This window comes from Schistocerca nitens, chromosome 4 (assembly GCF_023898315.1).
Source record: "Schistocerca nitens isolate TAMUIC-IGC-003100 chromosome 4, iqSchNite1.1, whole genome shotgun sequence".
NCBI classification, from domain to species: domain Eukaryota; kingdom Metazoa; phylum Arthropoda; class Insecta; order Orthoptera; family Acrididae; genus Schistocerca; species Schistocerca nitens.
Genome location: NC_064617.1, coordinates 411,461,259 through 411,483,197, shown reverse-complemented (window position 1 = coordinate 411,483,197; position 21,939 = coordinate 411,461,259). Strand labels below are relative to the sequence as shown.

The window sequence follows — 21,939 nt, the reverse complement described above, 5'->3', positions numbered from 1 at the left end:
CTACTGTAAGTTAAGTCACTTAAAATGGGTGTAAAGTGCCAACATTTACACTGTTTCTTAGTAAAAGAATGAGGTAGTGTCACTTACCATCGACATAAAAAAAACTTTATCTTCATAAGCAGGCATTTAAAAGTTTAGCTTCTAAATTCAAAAAGGTAGTGAAACTGAATGACTGCTTTATCATGGAACATGGGCCTAAACTTTGTGGCTGTCAGTAGTGAAGGACAAAGTAATGTTTAGGAAGAGGTATGTGGGCAAGGCACTTGAATTGCAAGCAGATGTTTAGACATTCTAGTGAGGAAGTGTTCAGGAAAGTGTGTGAATGGTGAAGGAGAAAACTGGCTGTTGATGCACACAATGGTACTGATGCATTTTTAAGATTCCTGTAGAGATGGATCATGGACCAGATGGTAATAATGTTCTACACAATTCATTAAAGTTTACTTCACATTTATTTTAAATTGTCATGGCTTAGGTATGCAATACAGAAAAAAGCAACAACATATAATGAAAAATTTGAAATAAATTTTAAATGCCACTGCAAATGGAAAACTGTACGAAGAACTGGACAAAGAATAATATAAATATGTCACAGAATAAGTGTTTCTCCTTAATGTCATAATGACAGCAGAGTTCAAATTCATGGCAATCTGATTGTAGATTTAATTACTATTTAATGTCCTAAGAGAACAAAATTATGAATCTAGAAAGTCTGACTGTAATAGCTGGTGGCATTGCTGGATATGTTGATGTAGCTTCAAAACATGAAACTTTTAAAAAATCACTATGGTGGTTGCAATATATTTGTAAAATATATTTAACTTTTCAATTTTTAGGAAAAAACAAAATGACAAAGGATCTTCAGGTGTGAAGCTCTTAGTAACAACAATGAAGTTATTGAAGAACCGGAAACAACTTCTCCTCCTCCCAATAACAATGTGGCTTGGCGTCCAGGATGCTTTTGTTTCTGCTGAATACACATCTGTGAGTAAATTCCAATAAACACACAGCATAAAAAGTACTTTAGTGATAGAATGAATCAGTTATAAAGTCTTGTTACATAATATTTCATTCTGCTCTTCATGAATGCATTACAATGAATGAAGTCAGTCATCTTCCTGTTACTACAATCCATATTGTGGATTCGTCTCACAAATTTATAACATCAAAAATGAGTGGCTAGCACTATTTTGTACAAATAATATTGATAATATGATTCATGATTTTGTTTGTAGCTCAATATAGTAATCGCCAAATTTTTGTTAAACAGAGAAAAATTCTGCTATGTTTCACACTTTTACCCAGTTAAGTCAGTAGTACTAAAGTAGTCTTCATATAGTAAAACTCTTGCATGACAGTCCAGGTTCTTGTGCTGTATGTGAAATCTACACTAACAGTGTTTCCCCACCACAAATGGCTCAACTTTTTTGTGAGGAAGTGGATGATGAACATGAGGATCCTTTCTTTCCTGTAATAAAATTTTCCTCAGATTCTGTGCAGTAACCTACCTCACTCATTGGAGTAAATTATGGCTTTATCTACTTTGGTACCTTCACTTTACACAACACATTTCAGTTAACTTCCATTTGGTCTTCACATCTGGGTTTGACCTTAGTCCTTAACACAATGTCTGGGCCTTGTAGAGAAGGTGCTCATACCCATCAAGGTAACCAGTCCATGTGGTGAGCTTTCCAAGTACCTGTGCCCGATCGTACAATGGTTGTGCTATTGATGTCTGAGCTGTTGCCTCCCTGTTCATACCAGTTTTAGGTCACCGTTACTCTGGACGCTGGATATCGTGCCAAGTAGCCTTGGCTGTGGTTAGGTGCACTTTTGTGGAGAGCTTTTATTTGGAATAGGCAGCACCATCACAAATATATGGCAACATGAAACGACTAAATTTGTCAGCTAGTTACCATGGGGCTCTTCATAAACTGCATATTAGTGCAGATATAACCCTAGGAATTTTCATTAATTGGCCACACCTTGGGAAGAAAACATTGTCCAGCAACTTTCACACACTACCTCCACTCAGCTCCTGGTTTGTACCCAATCATATGGAGGGTCTTTCCTCTGTACTAACCCTACTTTTTTTTGTGGTGGCACTGAAAACGTATTTGGTGAACTTGCTTAGATAAAAAATTCAGAAGTGGTTCCATCTTAAGATGACAAATCCAACCTAGTTTTATGCATTACTATCTTGTAAATTCGTAAGAAAATAAACATAGTACAGCGATTAATACACAAAGAGGGGGTGACAGGCTGTCCCTTCTAATGCTTCCTGTGGCATCATCTTCGGGAAAAACTTCCTACACCTGGACAGAGTGGCAACATTCTCCTTCAGCATTCATCAGTGACAGTGATCCCTTTTGGCAACAAACTTGGAAATCCAAGGATCAGCAACCAGACATTAGCCAATAGACAAATGAGCCATTGACTGAGGTTCCCAGGACTGCCTCTGCTTGTTTTCTGCCTTATCTACACCTACAGTGGATAAGCTCTCACAAGAATCTCAGCTCCCCCCTGCGGGTTCGGGGGCTAGAATAGGCCCGTGGTATTCCAGCCTGTTGTAAGAGGCGACTAAAAGGAGTCTCAAATGTTTCGGCCTTGTGATGGTCCCCTCTCGGGTTTGACCTCCATCTTTCTAAATTGTTCCGAAGAGCGAGCCGATTTGGGAAGGGCACCTTACTTGGTGCATTGTGTCCATCTTGCATTGAGAACTTTCGCCAGCTTATTCGTCGTTGCATTGCAGTCCTGCCCGCTCTCCATCTCTTGGGCATGGATCCATCCCTGCGTGCACTTTCCGCCTTCCGATGAGCAGTGTCAGTTTCTGCACAGATGAAAACCATGGACGACATGTCACCTAAAATCCAGCATGGTAGCCAGTCCGTTGTGGTGGGGCTGCCATGTACCCTCTTGGTTGTAGCCCCCTGACAACACAGGGATCGCTCTACTGATGCCTGCGCCGTTAACTCCCCACGTATGCCAAGGAGTGGATGCCCATCTCCCTGGGGCACTGGGACTCCCGGCAATGGCCATCCTGCCAGGTGGCCTTTGCTGTGGCTGGGTGGCGCCCGTGAGGAGGGCCCTTTGTCGGAGTAGGTGGCATCAGGGCGGATGACCCGCAATGAAGCGTGGTACATCATCTCTCGCTGGCGGCCAGCCGTCAGCAGTCTCTAAGCGTTCCAAAGCTCACTTTAAGGCTCATGTGTATGACCCCAAATCGTTCCCCTCCCTGGCCACACCGTGGGAGGAACGACAGGCTATGAATGAGAGCGAAAGATATTCGCCCCGGTATCTTGTCTGTACCAGAGCTGACGGGGAATCGTTTGTGTCTGTGAAGCCTCAGTTCTTTGTCGAACATTTAGAGGACAAGTTCGGGGAGGTGGAGGGCTTGTCCAAAATGCGGTCAGGGTCGGTCTTAATAAAAACAGCATCCTCTGCCCAGTCACGAGCCTTGCTCACTTGTACGAAGCTGGGGGATGTTTCTGTTACTATCACCCCACATAAGAGCTTAAATATGGTCCAGGGAATTATTTTTCACAGATCTCCTTTTACAGTCCGATGACGAGCTGCACGCCAACTTAGAGCGACGAGGGGTCCATTTCGTCCGGCGCCTCCACAGGAGTCAGAGGGATCACCAAGTTGCCACTGGTGCCTTCATCTCGGCCTTCGAGGATGACACGTTAACTGAGAAGGTCAAGGTGATGGTATACCATTGTGATGTCAAGCCCTATATCCCTCCCCCGATGCGGTGCTTCAAGTGTTGGAAGTTCGGCCATATGTCTTCTCGCTGTGCTTCCAGCCTCATATGTCGCGATTGTGGTCGACCATCCCATCCTGATGCTCCATGTGCCCCGCCTCCCATCTGTGTCAACTGCGGGGAGCACCATCCCCATTGCTCGCCGGACTGTAAGATTCTCCAGAAAGAGCGGAAAATAATGGAATACAAGACCCTGGATAGGCTGACCTACACTGAGGCTAAGCGTAAGTTTGAACGACTGCATCCAGTATGTATGACATCCACTTATGCTGCCACTGGCGCTCCTGTTACGGTTCTTACAGCTGCACCACACAACGTTGGCTCTCAGAGCCAGAGAACCACACCGGCCCCATTGATGGTGGGGGGCACTACACTCCCTGTTGCTCCTGCTCCATCTACTTCAGGAGCAACACCACCCCAACCATCGGGGACAGTTGTTCCCCCTTCCCAGCCGGAGAAGTGTGAGACTTCTTCAGCTACTCTAGCCAGGAAGGGGTCCCTTGGGGCCCTCCCATCCCAGGCTTTGCCCAGTGCCAAAGTGGACGCGCAAATTTTTGCAAAAACAACCGGGCGCTGGTCATAGGGCTTCACGGTCGTCGTCCGTCCCTGAGACTGACCCAGTGGGGCCCTGCCAGCCCGACGCTCCAAAGGCACAGCGCGCAAAGCAGTTGAAGAAAAAGGCTCCCAAGCATCCTGACATTGCGGTGGCACCTGTCCCACCGCAACCTTCCAACTCTGCGTCTGAGGATGAGGTGGAGATTCTTGCATCCACTGAGGACCTCGATCTCGCCGGTCCCTCAGACACCATGGATAGCAACTGCACGGGTGCTCCATCGGAGGCAGCAGGTGACCCAGCGGCGTAATCTGCCTTCCCAGTGCCGTCACGCCTTTCTCGGCCATGGACAATACCATCCTCCAGTGGAACTGCAGCGGTTTCTTCCACCATCTAGCTGAGCTCTGACAACTTATCAGCCTTCACCCTTTCTTCTGCATTGCACTTCAGGAAACTTGGTTTCCCGCAATGCGAACCCCCGCCCTCCGTGGCTATCGGGGTTATTATAAGAACCGGGCAGCTTATGAAAGGGTGTCTGGTGGCGTCTGCATATATGTCCTTAACTATCTTCACAGCGCGTTTGTACCTCTACAAACAGCTTTAGAGGCTGTTGCTGTTTGGGTGTGGACGCCACAGGCTGTTACCGTCTGCAGTCTTTACCTTCCACCACATGGTGCTGTCGCGCAGCATGTCCTGGCTGCTGTGATAGCCCAATTGTCGCCACCTTTCTTGCTACTGGGCGACTTCAACGCCCATAACCCTCTGTGGGGTGGGTCAGTGGTGACAGGTTGAGGTGCCACCATTGAGCATTTATTAGCACAGCTCGATCATTCGCTTTTAAATGATGGTTCCTCCACACACTTTAGCGTGGCACATGGCACGTACTCCGCCATTGACCTTTCCATCTGCAGCCCTAGCCTCTTACCGTCTGTCCAATGGCGAGTGTTGACGACCTGTGTGGTAGTGACCACTTTCCGATCTTTCTGTCACTGCCACAGCGTCAGTCTTCTCTGCGCCCTTGCAGGTGGGCTATGAATAAGGCTGACTGGGACTTGTTTTCCGCCACTGTCGCTATCGAGCTTCTCTCTAGTGATGACATTGATGCGGTGGTTCAATCGGTCACCACAGGCATCGTTATTGCCGCCGATTCTGCCATTCCTCGTTCTTCTGGGTCCCCTCGGCGGCGTACTGTGCCTTGGTGGTCGCCTGAGATCGCTGCAGCGATTAAAGGTCGCCGGCGGGCGCTCCAGCGTCACAAGCGACATCCCTGCGTTGAACACCTCATCACCTTATCCGCCAAAGCAAACAGGAGTGCTGGGAGCGGTATGTGTCCACCATTGGCCTCCATGTCACTCCATCGCAGGTCTGGGCCAAGATTCGTCGCGTCTACGGCTATCGGACCCCTGTCAGCGTCCCTGCACTCTCACTGAATGGAGCAGTTTGTACTAACTCCGGCGTCATTGCAGATTGCTTGGCAGAGCATTTTGCTATGAGTTCCGCTTCTGCGAATTACCCCCTGGCCTTCCGCTCCATTAAAGAGCAGATGGAACGTCGGAGCCTTTCGTTTCGCACCCACCATCCAGAATCTTACAATGTTCCATTCAGTGAGTGGGAATTTCGCAGTGCCCTAGCCTCTTGCCCTGATACTGCTCCTGGGCCAGATGGCATCCACTGTCAGCTGCTGAAACACCTTTCAGTGGATTGCCAGCGACGGCTCCTTGACCTCTACAACCGCATTTGGGTCAAGGGTGAGTTTCCGTCGCAATGGCGGGAAAGTTTTGTTATCCCCATTCTGAAACCTGGGAAGAACCCTTTGGAGGTGGACAGCTACCATCCCATTAACCTCACGAACGTTCTTTGCAAGTTGCTTGAAAGGATGGTGAGCCGGCGGTTGACCTGGGTACTGGAGTCACGGGGCCTTCTGGCTCCATCTCAGGGTGTTCCGTAAAGGCCGCTCCGCCGCCGACAATCTGGTGAGCCTGGAGTCGGCCATCTGTACTGCCTTTGCCCACCGTCAGCACCTGGTCGCTGTCTTTTTCTACATGCAGAAGGCGTACGATATGACATGGCGCAATCACATCCTTTCTACGCTTCATGGATGGGGTCTTCGGGGCCCTCTGCCGATCTTTATCCACAATTTTCTGTCGTATCGTACCTTCCGCGTGCAAGTCGCGGCCTCCCATAGTTCCTCCCGAGTCCAGGATCTGTTTTAAGTGTCTGCCTGTTTTTAATAGCCATTAACGGGCTCGCTACGGCCGTGGGAAATTCTGTCTCCGCTTCCCTGTATGCTGACGACTTCTGCCTTTACTACAGCTCTACTGGCATTGCAGCTGCTGAACGTCAGCTACAGGGCGCTATCCGCAAGGCGCAGCCTTGGGCTGTAGCGCATGGCTTTCAGTTTTCGGCTGCCAAGACCCATGTTATGCATTTCTGCCGGCACCAAACAGTCCATCCAGCGCCGCAGCTTTATCTTGCCGACGAACTCCTTGCTGTGGTGGAGACCCACAGGTTTTTGGGGGTCGTTTTTGATGCTCGGTTGACTTGGCTGCCTCATATTCGGCAGCTTAAACAGGCGTGTTGGAGGCATCTAAAGGCTCTGAGATGCTTGAGCCACACCAGCTGGGGCGCCGACCGATCTACCATGTTACGGCTCTACCAGGCGTTAATCCAGTCCCGTCTGGATTATGGGAGCCTGGCTTATGGCTCAGCATCCCCATCTGCGTTACGGGTGTTGGACCCAATCCTCCACAGTGGGATACGCCTTGCCACTGGTGCCTTCCATACCAGCCCTGTGGACAGCATCCTAATGGAGGCAGGTGTCCCTCCACTGCAGTTCTGACGCCAACAATTACTGGCTGCTTATGCTGCCCATGTTTTTAGCTCGCCCGGGCATCCAAATTACCGTGTCCTGTTCCTGCAGTCAGTCGTCCATCTGCCAGAACGTTGGCCCCGGTCAGGTTGTCCGATCGCCATACACGTCAAGGAGCTTCTCTCCGGGCTTGGGTTTTTCCCTGTTCCACCTCCTTTCCGGGCACCTCTGCGTACACCCCCGTGGTGTGTTCCTCGCCCTTGCCTTCGGCTCGACTTGGCACAGGGCTCGAAGGACTCAGTCCCTCCAGAGGCCTTCCACCGCCGCTTTTATTCCATCCCGGCCATGTATCAGGGCTCTGGCATTGTTTACACTGACGGCTCGATGGTTGCTGGTAGAGTTGGTTATGCGCTCACTCTAGGGGACCATTCCGAACAACGTTCCTTGCTGGCTGGCTGCAGCATTTACACTGCTGAGCTGGTCGCCATCTTTCGAGCCCTGGAGTATATCCGCTCCTGCTCAGGTGAGTCCTTCGTTATCTGTAGCGATTCCCTGAGCAGTTTACGAGCTCCCGACCAGTGTTTTCCTCGTTCCCGTCTGGTGATGGCTATCCATGAGTCCCTGCATACTCTTGCGCGTTGCGGCCGCTCTAGGGTCTTCGTGTGGACCCCAGGCCATGTTGGGATCCCGGCAATGAGAATGCTCACCGGCTGGCGAAAGAGGCGACTAGTACACCATCTCTGGACATTGGCCTCCCGGAGACAGATTTGCGAGCATTCCTACGCCGCAAAATTCTGGACCTTTGGGACACTGAATGGCGCGCCCTGCCTTCACGCAACAAACTTCGGGCCATCAAGGGGGCTACCGGTGTGTGGCACTCCTCCTTGCAGGTCTCTCGTAAGGAGTCTGTTGTCCTCTGCCGGCTGCGCATTGGGCACACATGGATGACGCACGGCCACCTATTGCGACATGAGGACCCATCTTTATGTCACTGCGGCTCTGTTTTGACAGCGGTCCACATTTTATTGGACTGTCCACTTTTAGCTGTGCTCAGGCAGTCGTTCACACTGATTGACACGCTCCCTGCCCTTTTAACAGATGACTCTGCTACGGCTGACTTAGTTTTACGTTTTATTCGGGCAGGGGGTTTTTATCATTTAATATGAGTGTTTATGTTTTATTTTATTTTGTGTTGATTCTGGCCTTCGCCTACGGTTTTCAACTGAGTTTTTAATGTGTTCTCGGTGGTTGGCTTTTCCTTTTTTTGTTCCTGTGGTCGGCCTACCACTGTCACACTCTGTGTGATTTTATTTCGTTTTGTCTGATCTCTGTTGGAGTCTTTCTTGTCCCGTGTCGTATGACGTCTTCCCTGTTGTTCGTTTTTATTCTCTTTGGGTGGTTTTATTTTTTTTTTTTGAAAAAGGGACTGATGACTGTTGCAATCCGGTCCCTTTAATCCCCCAAACCAACCAACCAAAGAATCTCAGCTGCCACAAGTTGTGAAACATGATGATGATGATGATGATGATGATGATGATGATGATGATGATGATGATGATGATGATGATGATACGGCACTTATTTTGAGACAAACTAATCCAACAACACTGTCTATTTCTCTTTCTCAGGGATTTTGAAGTGCACCACACCCAGTGAGCAATACCATGACATCTGGTAGGATCCTTCTGATTGACAAAGTTCTCTCCTGATCTTGATCTCTCTTGAATGACAGGGCCCCTAATCACTTCAGTGCCATCCATGGTGTCTTAACTATAGAACTTGAAGTCTCTTCCCCCAATCTCAAGGCTTCACTCCAACTGTTATTGCACAATGACCCATCAGGGGGGCTCACCACTCTTTGGCGGGTTCGTGCTTGGCAACCATGGGGCTCCAGCCTTTGCAGCATCTTTTCGCTTCCTTGATGCATGTCTATTGTCTTGCTGCGCTTTCTCCCCTCTCTTGGGGAACATGTCTGGGATGTTTTTGGGACTGTTCTAAATTCTTTTGCTGATGTCAGAACAGTCTTACCTTTGTTTTTCATTCCCTTTTCCTTTCTTTGTTCCCTTCTCCTCTCTTTCCTCTACTTTGGCATTTGAGGATCCTCTTTTTCTTCCTCACTGTGCACTCCTGAAGGCCGGCCCATGCATCTGACGCGTAGCAGGTGACTGGGTAACACGTAATTTCTGACCCGGGGTCACTAGGTAGGGTTTGCATGTACCCCTTGGTACAGGTCAGGCCCAGAGATGGATCCTACCCATTGCACCACGGTTCCTTGTGGTCTCACATACTGAAGACAGTCCATCCTTCACCACACTAAATCCGTTTATTATTGAGAAAGGTGTTGATGCAATTGCCAGCCCTGTGAAATCCTGCTATCATTTACGGAATGGCACTTCGCTTTTGGAGACCACTTCTGATTCTGAAGCACAACTACTGCTTGCTACCGCACTTCTCCATGGTTACCTCGTTTGTGTCGAGGTCCATAGATCTTTGAATTCTTTCCATGGTGTAGTTTATACCAGGCTGTTTAATGGTCTAATGAAAGCAGAAATCCAATCTTATCTCTCTGATCAGGGTGTCATTGCTGTCCATCATGTAACGAGAAAGGTAGATACCTCCTTAGTGCCCACCTGCACTTTCTTTCTCCCCTTTGATAGGGGGGTGCTTCCATCCAAGATCAAAGCAGGCTATTAAATTATCACAGTCTGGCCATACATTCCAAACCCGATATCTGCTACCAGTGTCACCATTTCATCCACACTAGACTGCCTTGTCAACACCCAACCAAATATATAACCTGTGGTAGGGATGCACACAAGGGTGATTGTCTGCCTCCTTCTCCCCACTCTACCAATTGCAATGGCAGCCATGCCGCCTCTTCTCGGGATTGTCCCATGTTCCTTGATGAGAAGGCTATCCAAGAGATTTGGGTAAAGAAAAAAGTGCTTACCCAGTAGCTCGCAAGTTACTGGATAGTCGCAAACCCTGTGTTCTCCCATCTGGCACCTACAATTCTGTTTTTGTTACCCCTCGCTCTGAGGGACATGGCCATGCAGACATGCAACCTCAAATTCAGGTCTGAGGTTGTGAAATTGCCCAGTGACAAGGTAGCTTCACCATCATCCATCCCGCTGTGCAACAACCCATCAAATTCTCACCTCAAGAGGTGAAGCTACCAGCTACACAAGCAGAAAGGACAGGAGTAGTACTCCTGTGAAGACTTCCTCCATCCCTCTAGCCCAACAACACCCGAGTCTTCCTCTAACTGGAAAGGCTCGAAGAAGTCCATCAAAGGCAAACAGTCTTCTCTTTCACCAATTCAAAAATCCTGTTCAACTGTGTTGCCATGTGGTACCTTAGCCCGGCCGGCCTCTGCTTCACCAGTGCGCACCACCAACCGTTTTTCAGTGTTGGACTCCACAGACAAACTGCACAAGCAAGCTGATGCTTCTGTGGATGCCATGGAGCAGGACCCTCCGGTTCTGTGCCCTGTAGTAGTGACTCTACACCAGCTGTCACTGGGTGGTCACCAAGTTGACATCCTAAATCTCCTCCTCCTCATGACTGTCCTCCAATGGAATGTTCTCAGCCTTCTGTCACACACTGAGGATTTATGGCTGCTTTTAGCATCACAGCACCCCCCTGTACTCTGCCTTCAGGAAATGAAGTTGAACCCTCATGACCACTTTGAGATTTCACATTACTTATTGATTCGTTTTGACCTCCCCCTGAGGTCGGCATTCCATCTTATGGGAGCATCACGCTGCTCATATGGGATGACATAGTCACCCCATCACCCTGACTACCCATATTCAAGCTGTTGCACTTTGCCTTTTCCTTCCCCACCTGACTTTTTCCATCTTTACCATTTATGTCCCTCCATCGTTCAATGTCACCAGGGTAGAATTCCTTCAGCTTATTGGGCAGCTACCACCCCCCTTTTTGCTTTTGAGTGACTTTAATGCACATCATCCACTTTGGGGTTCTCCTAGGACCTGTCAGAGAGGTGCCCTCTTAGCTGACCACCCTAACCAACTTAACCTCTTCTGCCTTACCGTTGGAGTGCCCACTTTCCTTTCTGACTCCTCACACATCTATTTCCATTTGGACCTACCCTTTTGCGCTGCCCAGCTTGCCCATCATCTTGAGTGGTCTGTTCTTTTTCTTTCTGATGCCTACTCGAGCGACCATTTCCAGTGTGCTCTCTGTTTGCTGACTCCTACCCCATCAGAGTGCATGCCAAAACGGCATCTTACTAAGGCTGACTGGCAGCTCTACTTCTCCCTGGCGATCTTCAAAGAAAGATGTCCCTAATTGTGATGACCAGGTGGACTATCTCACCAACATTATCCTTACTGCCGCAGAATGTTCCATTCCCTGTACTTCGTCTTTAGCATGTTGTGTCCAGCCCATTGATGGACTGAGGCATACCATGATGCAATTCATGTGTGGAGATAAGCTCTCCACATTTTTAACTGTCATCCTACAGTGACAATCTGCATTCGTTATAAACAGGTGCGTGAAAAGTGTCATCACATTCTTCAGGATAACTAAGGGGCTAGCTGGATTTCATTCACTAATTCTTTTAACAGTTCCACCACATCATCTGTCATGTGGGCCAACCTCCGATGGCTCCCTGTGTCCAAAATACATTCCCCCATTTGTGCCCTCAGTCACAGACGGTTATTGTGGGTGCTATTGAGATCTCCAACACCTTAAGGCGCCATTTTGAAGCAAATTTTGAGCTATTCCCACCATCGCCCTGCCTTCCTCCATCACAAACAAGCAGAAGTGGCTCAGGTGATACCCTTTTCTTCTTTGAACCGTGAGTGCTACAGTGCCGCCTTTACTATAAGGGAGCTCGATCATGCTCCCAGTTCATCCCAATCCTCTGCCCCAGGGCCGGACACCATCCACATTCAGATGCTGCAGCGCCTTTCTCTTGTGGGCAAGCACAAGATGGTCACTCTCCAGTGATTGTGTTAGTTCCTTGACACATCCTGATAAGCACTTATGGGAGATGTCACCGACAAGGTTACCCATGCTGCTGAAAATACTATCCTCTTTTTATGGGCCTAGTCTCCCACTCACCAGTGCCATGGAGGACCAAAGATGTTGCAACAGCTACTTAGTTTCATTGAAGGGCAATGTGTGATCTCAGGTGACATCCTCCAGACAAACTTCATTACTTGTAACTGGCTCTGTGCTAAGACTCACTAAAGAGTTAAACCCAGTAATGCTAGGCGGGCTACATCTCCTTGGGAATGTATTCCACTTCATCCCAGCTGTGAATCAAGCTCTGTAATCGATTGGGTTGCCAAAGATAAATAGCAGTCAGGGGTCTACTCCTTCTCAGTGGTATACCTACCAATGTGTTATTTCCTACCAAACATCCCTGTAGCAGCTCCTTTTCTTAGCAAGTTGAATAAGGACTGCAACCTGAGTCTAAATTTTTATGTAGTTAGACTAGGGTGAGCTACCGTTATTATGGGCCTAAAATAAAAATACCTTGAAAATATCAATTTAAAAGCATAAAAATCATAAGTGAGGCCAGGATAGATAACTTCTGCAGTAGCAGGGCTGTGAAGAGGCATTGGGTTGTTACCAGGATCCTGATCGATGGTTGTTCATAAAATTTTATTACTACTCAATTCATACAGTCGTGATGCTCGGACATGCTCATAGCCCCCCTCCCCCTCCCCCTCCCCCTCCCCTGCTAAGGATACATGCTGTTTATGGTGTGTGGAGACATTGGCTGTCAGCAGGTTGTCACATAGGTGCTGACCATTACCACCACCACCACCACCAGCAGAAGCAGCAGCAGCAGCAGCAGCAGCAGCAATGAGGGTGCACAGTGCATCCAAGACAGTCTGGCTACCTTAAGATGCAGGGTGCTGAGGCACTCAGAATCCAGTCAGTGTCCCTATGCTAGGGAGATAGATTTCATCTACAATGCTTGCACATGCAAGTGGTGACAAGCAATGTCAGTGGCAAAATGAGTGAGCTCTAACTGTAGGACACCAAGGTAGGAAGTAGGTGGTTGGCCTGCTGGAGACACACTAGGCAGAAAGCACTAAGTCATCAGCATTGGATTTAATGCAGCTGGCAGTCCAATTGCTAGCAGGAGCAGACAGACAGTGGCAGCTAGTAGACCTACGTCAACTTGTGAGTTGGTGTAGCTCTCTCATCATAGATGGTGCCTGCCAAATTGCATATATCTATCAAATAATGTGAATTTATACAGTCTTGACTGGCCCGGTTGTACCAGAGTATTGATTCCTATTACCTAATCCATAAAGATGCCCTAGCCTAGCTGTGTGGCACAGACATCCTGCCATCGACTGTGCTGGTAGCATTACACCTCTAGCCTGACATAAATTCACAGTGTTGTGGGGATATTTCTTGCTGTGTCAACATTTCAGACCTGTTATAATTGTCGGTCCAGCCCTATTCTGCCCTCCTCCAACAGGCTTCTTGCAGTAATACTAAACATCTGCTTTATTCAACTACCTGAATAAAATTATGGTGCCACTACAATGCATCTGATTGTAATGTTCCATTACTCTGAGCCTGGATAATCTCCAAAAGACTAAATTATAAAACACTGTCCCATATAGCAATTACAAACAAAAAGAAATAGCACCCTCTGCAATAATTGGAAATACAATAATCTTTCCCTTAATTTAGTTTGTAATAGAAGTCATGAACTACTGAGAACAAAAAGTGATTCAGACATAAAAGAATATTTCACACTCTGTGCCTGGTGGGATTAAGTCATAAGTTTTTAAATCAGCAGCAGCAGTTTGTTGTAATCATAGTGTAATCATATTAAATGAAAATTACTAACAATAATGGCAACTGACATGGCCTGGAGTGATTATAATACATAAGTTCAAAATTAATACAAAATTGAATTTTAAATGGACAGTTTAGATAAAATCTTTCGTAATAAAGGCAGGTTTTGGGTAGCACCTGTTAAGTAACTCTTCTGTGCCTCCTCCACTTCTGCATTGCTCACCCAGGTGCTGGAGTCTGTGGAATTTGAAGAAGGGTGGTGGCTTGCAAGTTCTTTGCTTGAAACAATTTTTTTCCAAAACATTAATAAAAGGATTTTTCTCCACTTGCTGCCTTCTCCCATTGCTCAGCAAAAATTTGAAATTTATAACTTTCCTCAATTATATTGGAAATAAAAATTTTTGACAGGGAATTAACAAACATAACCAGCTTTGTGACTGCATCAGCATCATCAGGCTACCCAGCCACCTTTCAAACAGTTAATTCAAGTTAGATGGGGGGGGGATGGCTTTTACCCTCTACCCCAACCCATTTCAATCCATGACAAGAAACCTTCACCGGGAACTGCTTTGGATTCTTCTCTCATTACACAATGATACAGCCCCCATTCTGAATTGATTCACCTTCATATGATCCAACATCTAAATATCACTCAGACTACATCTACTCATGGTCTTGAACTATATTTGGGTTGGTGCTTTCCCTTCACAATGGTGAGATGATATAATAATTAAAATACTTAAATTAGCTAAGTCAAGCATCCATCAACCATTGACAGATGAGCCTCACCAACATGCCGTGCAAACTATTTGAAATGATGGTAGCCCGATTGTTATTCTGAAGCTGAAAATCGAACACTAGGCTCTCATGGTTGGTTTGAACTAAATAAATATGAAGAATGTTGCTGCACACTGGACTCGCATTCGGGAGGACGACGGTTCAATCCCGTCTCCAACCATCCTGATTTAGGTTTCCCGTGATTTCCCTAAATCGTTGCAGGCAAATGCCGGGATGGTGTCTTTGAAAGGGCACAGCCGATTTCCTTCCCAATCCTTCCCTAACCCGAGCTTGCGCTCCGTCTCTCATGACATCATTGTCGACAGGATGTTAAACGCTAACCACCACCAATGTTGCTGCAGAATTTTTTACATAAATATATTTACCACTGAAATCTCACATTTTAGTATATCATACAGTAATTTGATTTTTCACATTAACAAATGCAAAATTAGATTGTTCACACCTATTATACAAAAATATGCCCTATCACATCAGAAGCAAGCTGAAGACTCCTACACTCTGTGGAAATAACAATATTCCGAAAGGTTTAAAATTTCTCTTAACATATGAATTCCAACTAGTCTTCATTACAGTATTAATTTCGATTATTATTTCATAAATGAATCCTGAAATAAACATAGTAAACAGTACAGGACTGTGTAATTAATAATAGAAATTTTAAGTGTGCAAATAATTCATAATTTCAATGTTTCTAAAAAAAAGTACTTTTAACTGTATGTTCAGAACTAATACTTATCAATTATAGCATCAAAACAAAAATATTTTATAAAGTAATTCCTTTTTATAAATTTTAGCTTGAAATATAACATTGTGTATAAAATTGTATGAAAGTTTTCAGAAAATCAACTGAGATAATACTGACCTGTCCAAAATTCAAAAACTAATACTGGTACTGACAACTGCTATTGAGATAAGTAAGCAGGATGTCCTGTTAAAACACCCTTGTTGTATGTTAACAACTTTTGCATTTGGTGTAGCTCCCAATCTGAAGTGTTGGGTGCCATTTGAAGGGCATGCATTTGGACCATTTCCAATGACTTCCAATTCTACCTCACTAAAACATGAGTCAGACATTTGTCATAGCACCATTGTCCATCCTGATGCAGAATTCCACTTGGTTGACAAACTGTTCAGCATTCTTGCACAATCCTGATTTTTGGGAAAACTGATGCGGCTGCTCCATACTAAACTAAAAATTAGCTGCAGAGCAGACCTTAATGGTCTTTGGAAGACATTTCTTGGGATGTTGATGGTACTACTCTCCTCTATAGCTAGTGGGCCCTGTTCTCATCAAGACTGGACTATGGCTGACAGGTTTTTGGCTCAGTGCCACCTTCAGCCTTTAAATTGGGCCCAGTACATCATTATGGAGCATGACTGGCCACTAGCACCTTCTTGATTACTCCCATAGACAGGTTTTTTGAGGAGGAGGTACATTCAGCCTTTTTAACATACCAACTCTTGTTCACTTACATAGTTACCCTATGAAAGTATCCTTACACACCGTACACAATTTTTTTTATGTAGAAGTGGTATTCACCCATCCTGCTGTGGAATTACTGGTTGGAATGCACTAAAGGGCCATGGCTGGGACCTCCACAGAAATTGCTGTACATCTTTCCCTGCAGACTGCCTTTGGTTAATACCCAGATCACAAATTAGGGCAGATATGTTTAACATACAGAAGTTTCATTCCCATGACCTTTCAGCATCTGTTCCTCTGTTCTTCAGGAGTACCAGATCTTTTGCTGTGTATGTGTAGTTTTTTTACAGGGAAGCTTAAAACCATTAACAGGATCCTGCATTTCCTTAAACTCAACTTTTAGTTTGTAGTGACTCAGTGACCAGTCTCCAGGCTTAACCTTGTCATCCTGTGTTATCTGCTATTCATGACCTTTCCTGTGACCTCAGTCATTCTGATTGCTCAGTTGTATATGTGTGGGTACCAAGTCAAGTGGGTATCTCAGGAATGAACAGGCTTACTGGCTAGAGAAGTGATTACTTGCCCAGTATTCACTTTGATGATACCAGGTGTGGATTTGAGGATGCAGGTAAAGGCTTCCCTTATTTGAAGGTGGAATATGTGGTATGGTACTGAGCATTCCGCCCAATCAAGGCTACTGGTGCTGCATAGTGCTCCTGCTCCTCCTCCTCCTCCTCCTCCTCCTCCTCCTCCTCCTCCTCCTCCTCCTCCTGCTGCTCTCAGATGGATTCTGCCACCCTGTGTTGTCCCTGCATCAATCATACCAAATTAGCAAAGTTTTATTTTATGCAACAAGCACACCCCCCCCCCCCCCCCCCTTCTGTACTGCCTCTCCTCCATCATCGTTGTGGAGGCTTGCAGAGTCATCCTGTTGAAATGCTGCCACCACCACCTGGCTCTTTGACAAATATCATCTTCAGGATTATGTGCATCTAATATGGGAAGATCATTCATGAACAGTTGAGCTGGTTTTCTGTTCTCTACATGAAAGTGATTTTCATTCTCAGATGCAACATTTTAAATTGCATTTAGGTTGATCACAGGGTGGTGATGATTTTGGTTGTCTCCTGCCCCATGTTGGTTCTGGGAACCCTAAAGACTACCTTCTTTGGCAGCTGTCTTGGTCATCCTACTTTTACTTTGTTTAAATTGCTTTTGAATGCAATTAGCACCTTCTGTCTCTCATCTTATTTTCTGTTTTAGGTGTGGTACTCCAATGAATGGTGCATACTGTTGCCATATTTAGCAACTTCACTACAATGGATTGGGGGGTGGTATGGCTGTTACAGAAATGCTTGTCACATGCAGAGCTGGGGGTGCTTGCTCAGTCCTACCCAAATGCTGCCTGATTATTTCTCACTTTATTTTGTTATCCAGCTGAGAACCATTACACTGTCAGCCTTCTCACTTTTGCTTTTACAATTCTGCAGCCTAGAAGGCATTCTTCATCCTGCAACCATCTTCATCCTGCAACCATCTTCATCCTGCAACCATCTTCATCCTCAATCAGGTTATTGGTTTGGCAGGCAAGAGTTTCTCTTGCCATAAATGAGTGCTAGCTGACTACTTGCCTGCTCTGACCTAATTATCAGTGATTCTTAATCCCATTTCTAAAAAATAGCGATGAGGCACAGCAGTGATTAATTGGGTAAAATTAACAAATTTCTGGTTACTAGCATTTTCCCTTTTAGACTTCAGCAAAAAGCATTTACAATTTCTCACACGGAACAAAACTACTACTGAAAGATTGTTAATAAGTAAATGTACAGAAACAATATTTCTCCTCTTTTGTGCATCATACTATTTCTAGGAGTGCCTTTAAAAACTACTAATATTGCTGGAGAATAAATAACCTAAGATACCCATTTGAGAAATGCACATTAGGTAATTTTTGGTATTTAATGCGAGGTCTTACAGAAAAGACCTCACGTGAATTTAAAAAGCAATGGTACTTCTTGATTTTTATTCCGCTATAGAGTGAAGGTACACTTTTTAATTGGCCAGATCAAACAGAGACTTGCCAAATTGAACAGGAACATGTTTAAGTACCGCAATGCTGAAGTGAATCAAACTTTTAAATATCCTTTTCCCTTTCTACTTATTTTATTCCTAGGATAGGTAAAATTTTGATTATTGATTTTACTTACAAAATAAGTATTGAAATAATTCCTTCTTATGAACAGGCATATGTTACTTGTGGATGGGGAATCCAGAACATTGGATACGTGATGATATGTTTTGGTGTGACCAACTCAGCATCAGCACTGTTACTTGGATGGGCCGTCAAGATCACTGGCCGCCTACCCATAATGGTGGCATCATTTGCCCTTCATGTGGCCATATTAGCAACATTATTAATCTGGTATCCACATCCAACGAATCACACAGTTTACTTTGTCATTGCTGGTCTTTGGGGAATTACAGATGGGGTGTGGCAAGCACAAGTCAATGGTAAGAATCTCTCTCAATAATTCTTCTAAATTAACATACTTACTCTCTGAAAGAAAGCAGAGGAACAAAAATTGGACCAGTCTGTACAAAGTAGATGACAATAATAATGTTTCAATATTTTGCAAAAGAAGAAAACAATTAAATAGTGATTCTGAACTGTTAGCTGTTTGGCATCACAGTGCCTTAGGTCAGCTGACTGCTTGATTGCATTTACATACTTCATAAAAAATTTTTGGATGTGTTCTCAAATTTTAACTGACAAATTTGTTCAATGTTTCATGGATAGTGGCAGTTTTCCTTGCTCACTACTACAAGTTTTAACTACATAATACTGCAGGATATGAAATTCCAAATCAATAAACCAGTAAGTAATACTAGATGTATATGCTTTAAATAATCATTCAATTAAGGAATGATATGTTTAGGTGCCCACTTGATGTATCTCGGCAGGAGAATGTAGCAACTGAATAGCCTGTGACCAATTATATTCAGTTGTTCTTCTAATGGCCACACTTACATTAAAATTAAAGTTTTTGTATACTAATCATTCAAATAAATGAAGCCATAGAAACCATTGACAGTGTCAGTATCTTCTGGTACTAAATTTGTAGAGACATTGCAAGATAAATTGATTTCTGGCAATTATGGGTAATCATTTTAAATAATTTTTGGTAATCATTTAGTTAAATGACCAAAATTTAATAAATGCACATTGAAAACACACAGATTTAAAGAAAGGAAAAATTTCTACTGCAACACAATCATGTTTGTTTCTTTCCTCCTGATGTTTTGTATTGTTACTAACAAAAAATTTTTTAAAGATTCTCTGCAATTCATCAGTCTGCTATGAATGATTATTGTGACTGATAAGTAGACTCAGACCGACACAATGTTGCAGATAATACTCAAAGAACTGATTACACAACTGATGGGTACAATAAAGCAGTTCTGATAGTACTTCATGGTGACTGAAAAACATTATTTTGTAGACTATTTCGCATCACTTAGTTTCTCCTTAAACACAGTTGCAATGTTTAAAACTGAAAGTTTTGAAAAATAATCAAACTATAGATACTATTAAATTATTGCTACAGCAATTATATGACTATAGATGATGATAATATCCAGTTTTGATTTATGCATCTTTGCCCATTTTAGTTTCTAGTAGATTGTAACTAATGTTTCCATCTCTTCTTAGGACACCAAACATATTTTGCATCTTCTGGTGAATAGTTGCATATCAATTTAAGTATTCATTCATCTTGCTTTTGGATATGTTCATGGTATTTCTTTCTGTACTCTTCTATTTATCTGTAGTAAGGTGCTGATGTACATTTCATTTCAAATTTCTTACAACCACAAACACCATCATTAATTAACTTCACAAACTGAATCTTCTTTTTGAGAAATAGAATGTCATAATCACGTTTTTATGTTCACAGCACTTTATGGACTCACCTTCCCTGGTAAGGAGGAGGCAGCATATAGCAGCTTCAGATTGTTTGAATCGCTTGGTTACATAATTGCCTACAGTTACAGTGCATGGCTTTGCACTTACATAAAAATATATAGTGTGCTTGGTTTGTTAATCCTTGGATTTGCTGGGTATCTAGTCATTGAAATAGGAGTGATCCACAAACAGAAAAGCTCTTGCAAGTAGTTAGTGGTTAAAATTTAAAAATGAGTAATAGCTGTAACTTCTTGAGCTTGTGTACTTCAATCAGTGACAACTGTTTTCACAGTAAAATAAAATAAGTTGTAAGGATTTTCTTTATTAGAGCCACTGCATGGTAGGTTGCCATTATTTCTCATTACGATGAAGTCTTTTTCATTTTGTGCTTGTGCAGCCTAAAATGTTTTTTCCTGTGTGTCAGCTTTCTTGCAAAGATATTATTAAATGAAATGAAAGGGAAAAATTTAACACTGTGGCTTCACCATGACAATGCTCTTTCAACATCTTAATAATATAGGTAGCCAAAGGCAACAAACAGTAGTTTAAAGTTCTATGATGTAATTCAAATTATTTTATTACCACTGCTGATTTTTCAATTGAGCTGTATCTGCACCTTTAAGCACCACTGCTGTAGTGTTACTTCCATGTACAATTGTTTGATTATATTTAAATTAATTGTTATTTTTATGCTTAATTTTAATAATTATTATTTTATGTGGAAATGTTAGTTTAATGTCTTTCTTCTGTTAGCATTACATCCTTCTTATTAAACCATTTACATTTGATGAAAAGGCTAGAAATTTGTTACACACTGTCTCAGAAAAAAAATCAGTCCACAAAAAATTCTTATGTACTCAGAGACTCAAAATGATGATTAAATATTACACATGAGTATAATTAATGGAAAAAGCAAATTATGTTAAGGATTGAAAATGTGCTTTTCAATACTAAACTCAGTCAGCATAGTTAGTTATGCATGTGTAACACTGCCAGAATTATTGCCATCAATAATACTGTATATAGTGATGAAATCCTTGAGGCCTGTGTGAAGCTACATCCCTAGCCCTCTTCACTGACACTCTCCAGTTTCAATTGACTTATGCTAGTATTCAATCCTAGACCACCAAAACTGTAAATGGAGGTTTTCTAAATATATTGGCAGGAGATGAGACTGTGTTATTTCTGTTAATTGTTTAAGCATATATATCTCTGTGATAATTTGTAATGTTGTTCTAAATGTGCCTAAACCGTTTATTCTGATACCCTTGTACTGATAAATTATAAGTTCTTGAAGTAATAAAATATTTAACTCTTTCTTAATCATCTTAATCTTTCTCATATCTTCCACTAAATGCTACTGCTACTGCTACTACTACTGCTACTACTACTACTACTACTACTACTACTACTACAATAAATACATTTGAAAACTTAACGGTGGGAATAAAATTCACCTCCACTATTCCAACTTAACCTTACCATTGTTCAGGAGCAAAGTATGCAGTTAATAAAACACTTGACCACCATCTTTGTCAATAAGCTACAGAAAAAAAAATTGAATAGAGCTTCAGGATTACTGTAAAAGACAATCATGGAAAAGGTAACAGAAAATTGGTTTGTTTTCACTGAGATTATTTTTTGTAAGCCTATTAACACTATCCCATCACAAAATACCTCAATAAAAGTCAAGAAACATGAAAATAAATAATTGTCATTGAACAGTAAAACAAATACTAGGAACTGGAAACACAATTTGAAGCAAAAACGGTATGTAATTTGTAGTCACAACTAATTATTGACTTTGTGGAATAATAAAACCTGAGTTCACTTC

General features: G+C 43.6%; 1 protein-coding gene across 1 annotated transcript in view; it reads left to right on the top strand.

Moving 5' to 3' along the window:
• The window catches only part of LOC126252346 (UNC93-like protein), an 81,239-nt gene extending 60,924 nt beyond the window's left edge, over window positions 1-20,315 (top strand). The window contains exons 4-6 of the mRNA XM_049953236.1: window positions 837-984; window positions 18,388-18,655; window positions 20,098-20,315. Coding sequence (XP_049809193.1) covers window positions 837-984; window positions 18,388-18,655; window positions 20,098-20,315 — 634 coding nt within the window. The remainder of the gene's footprint in view (window positions 1-836; window positions 985-18,387; window positions 18,656-20,097) is intronic.
• The last annotated feature ends 1,624 nt before the right edge of the window (window positions 20,316-21,939 follow it).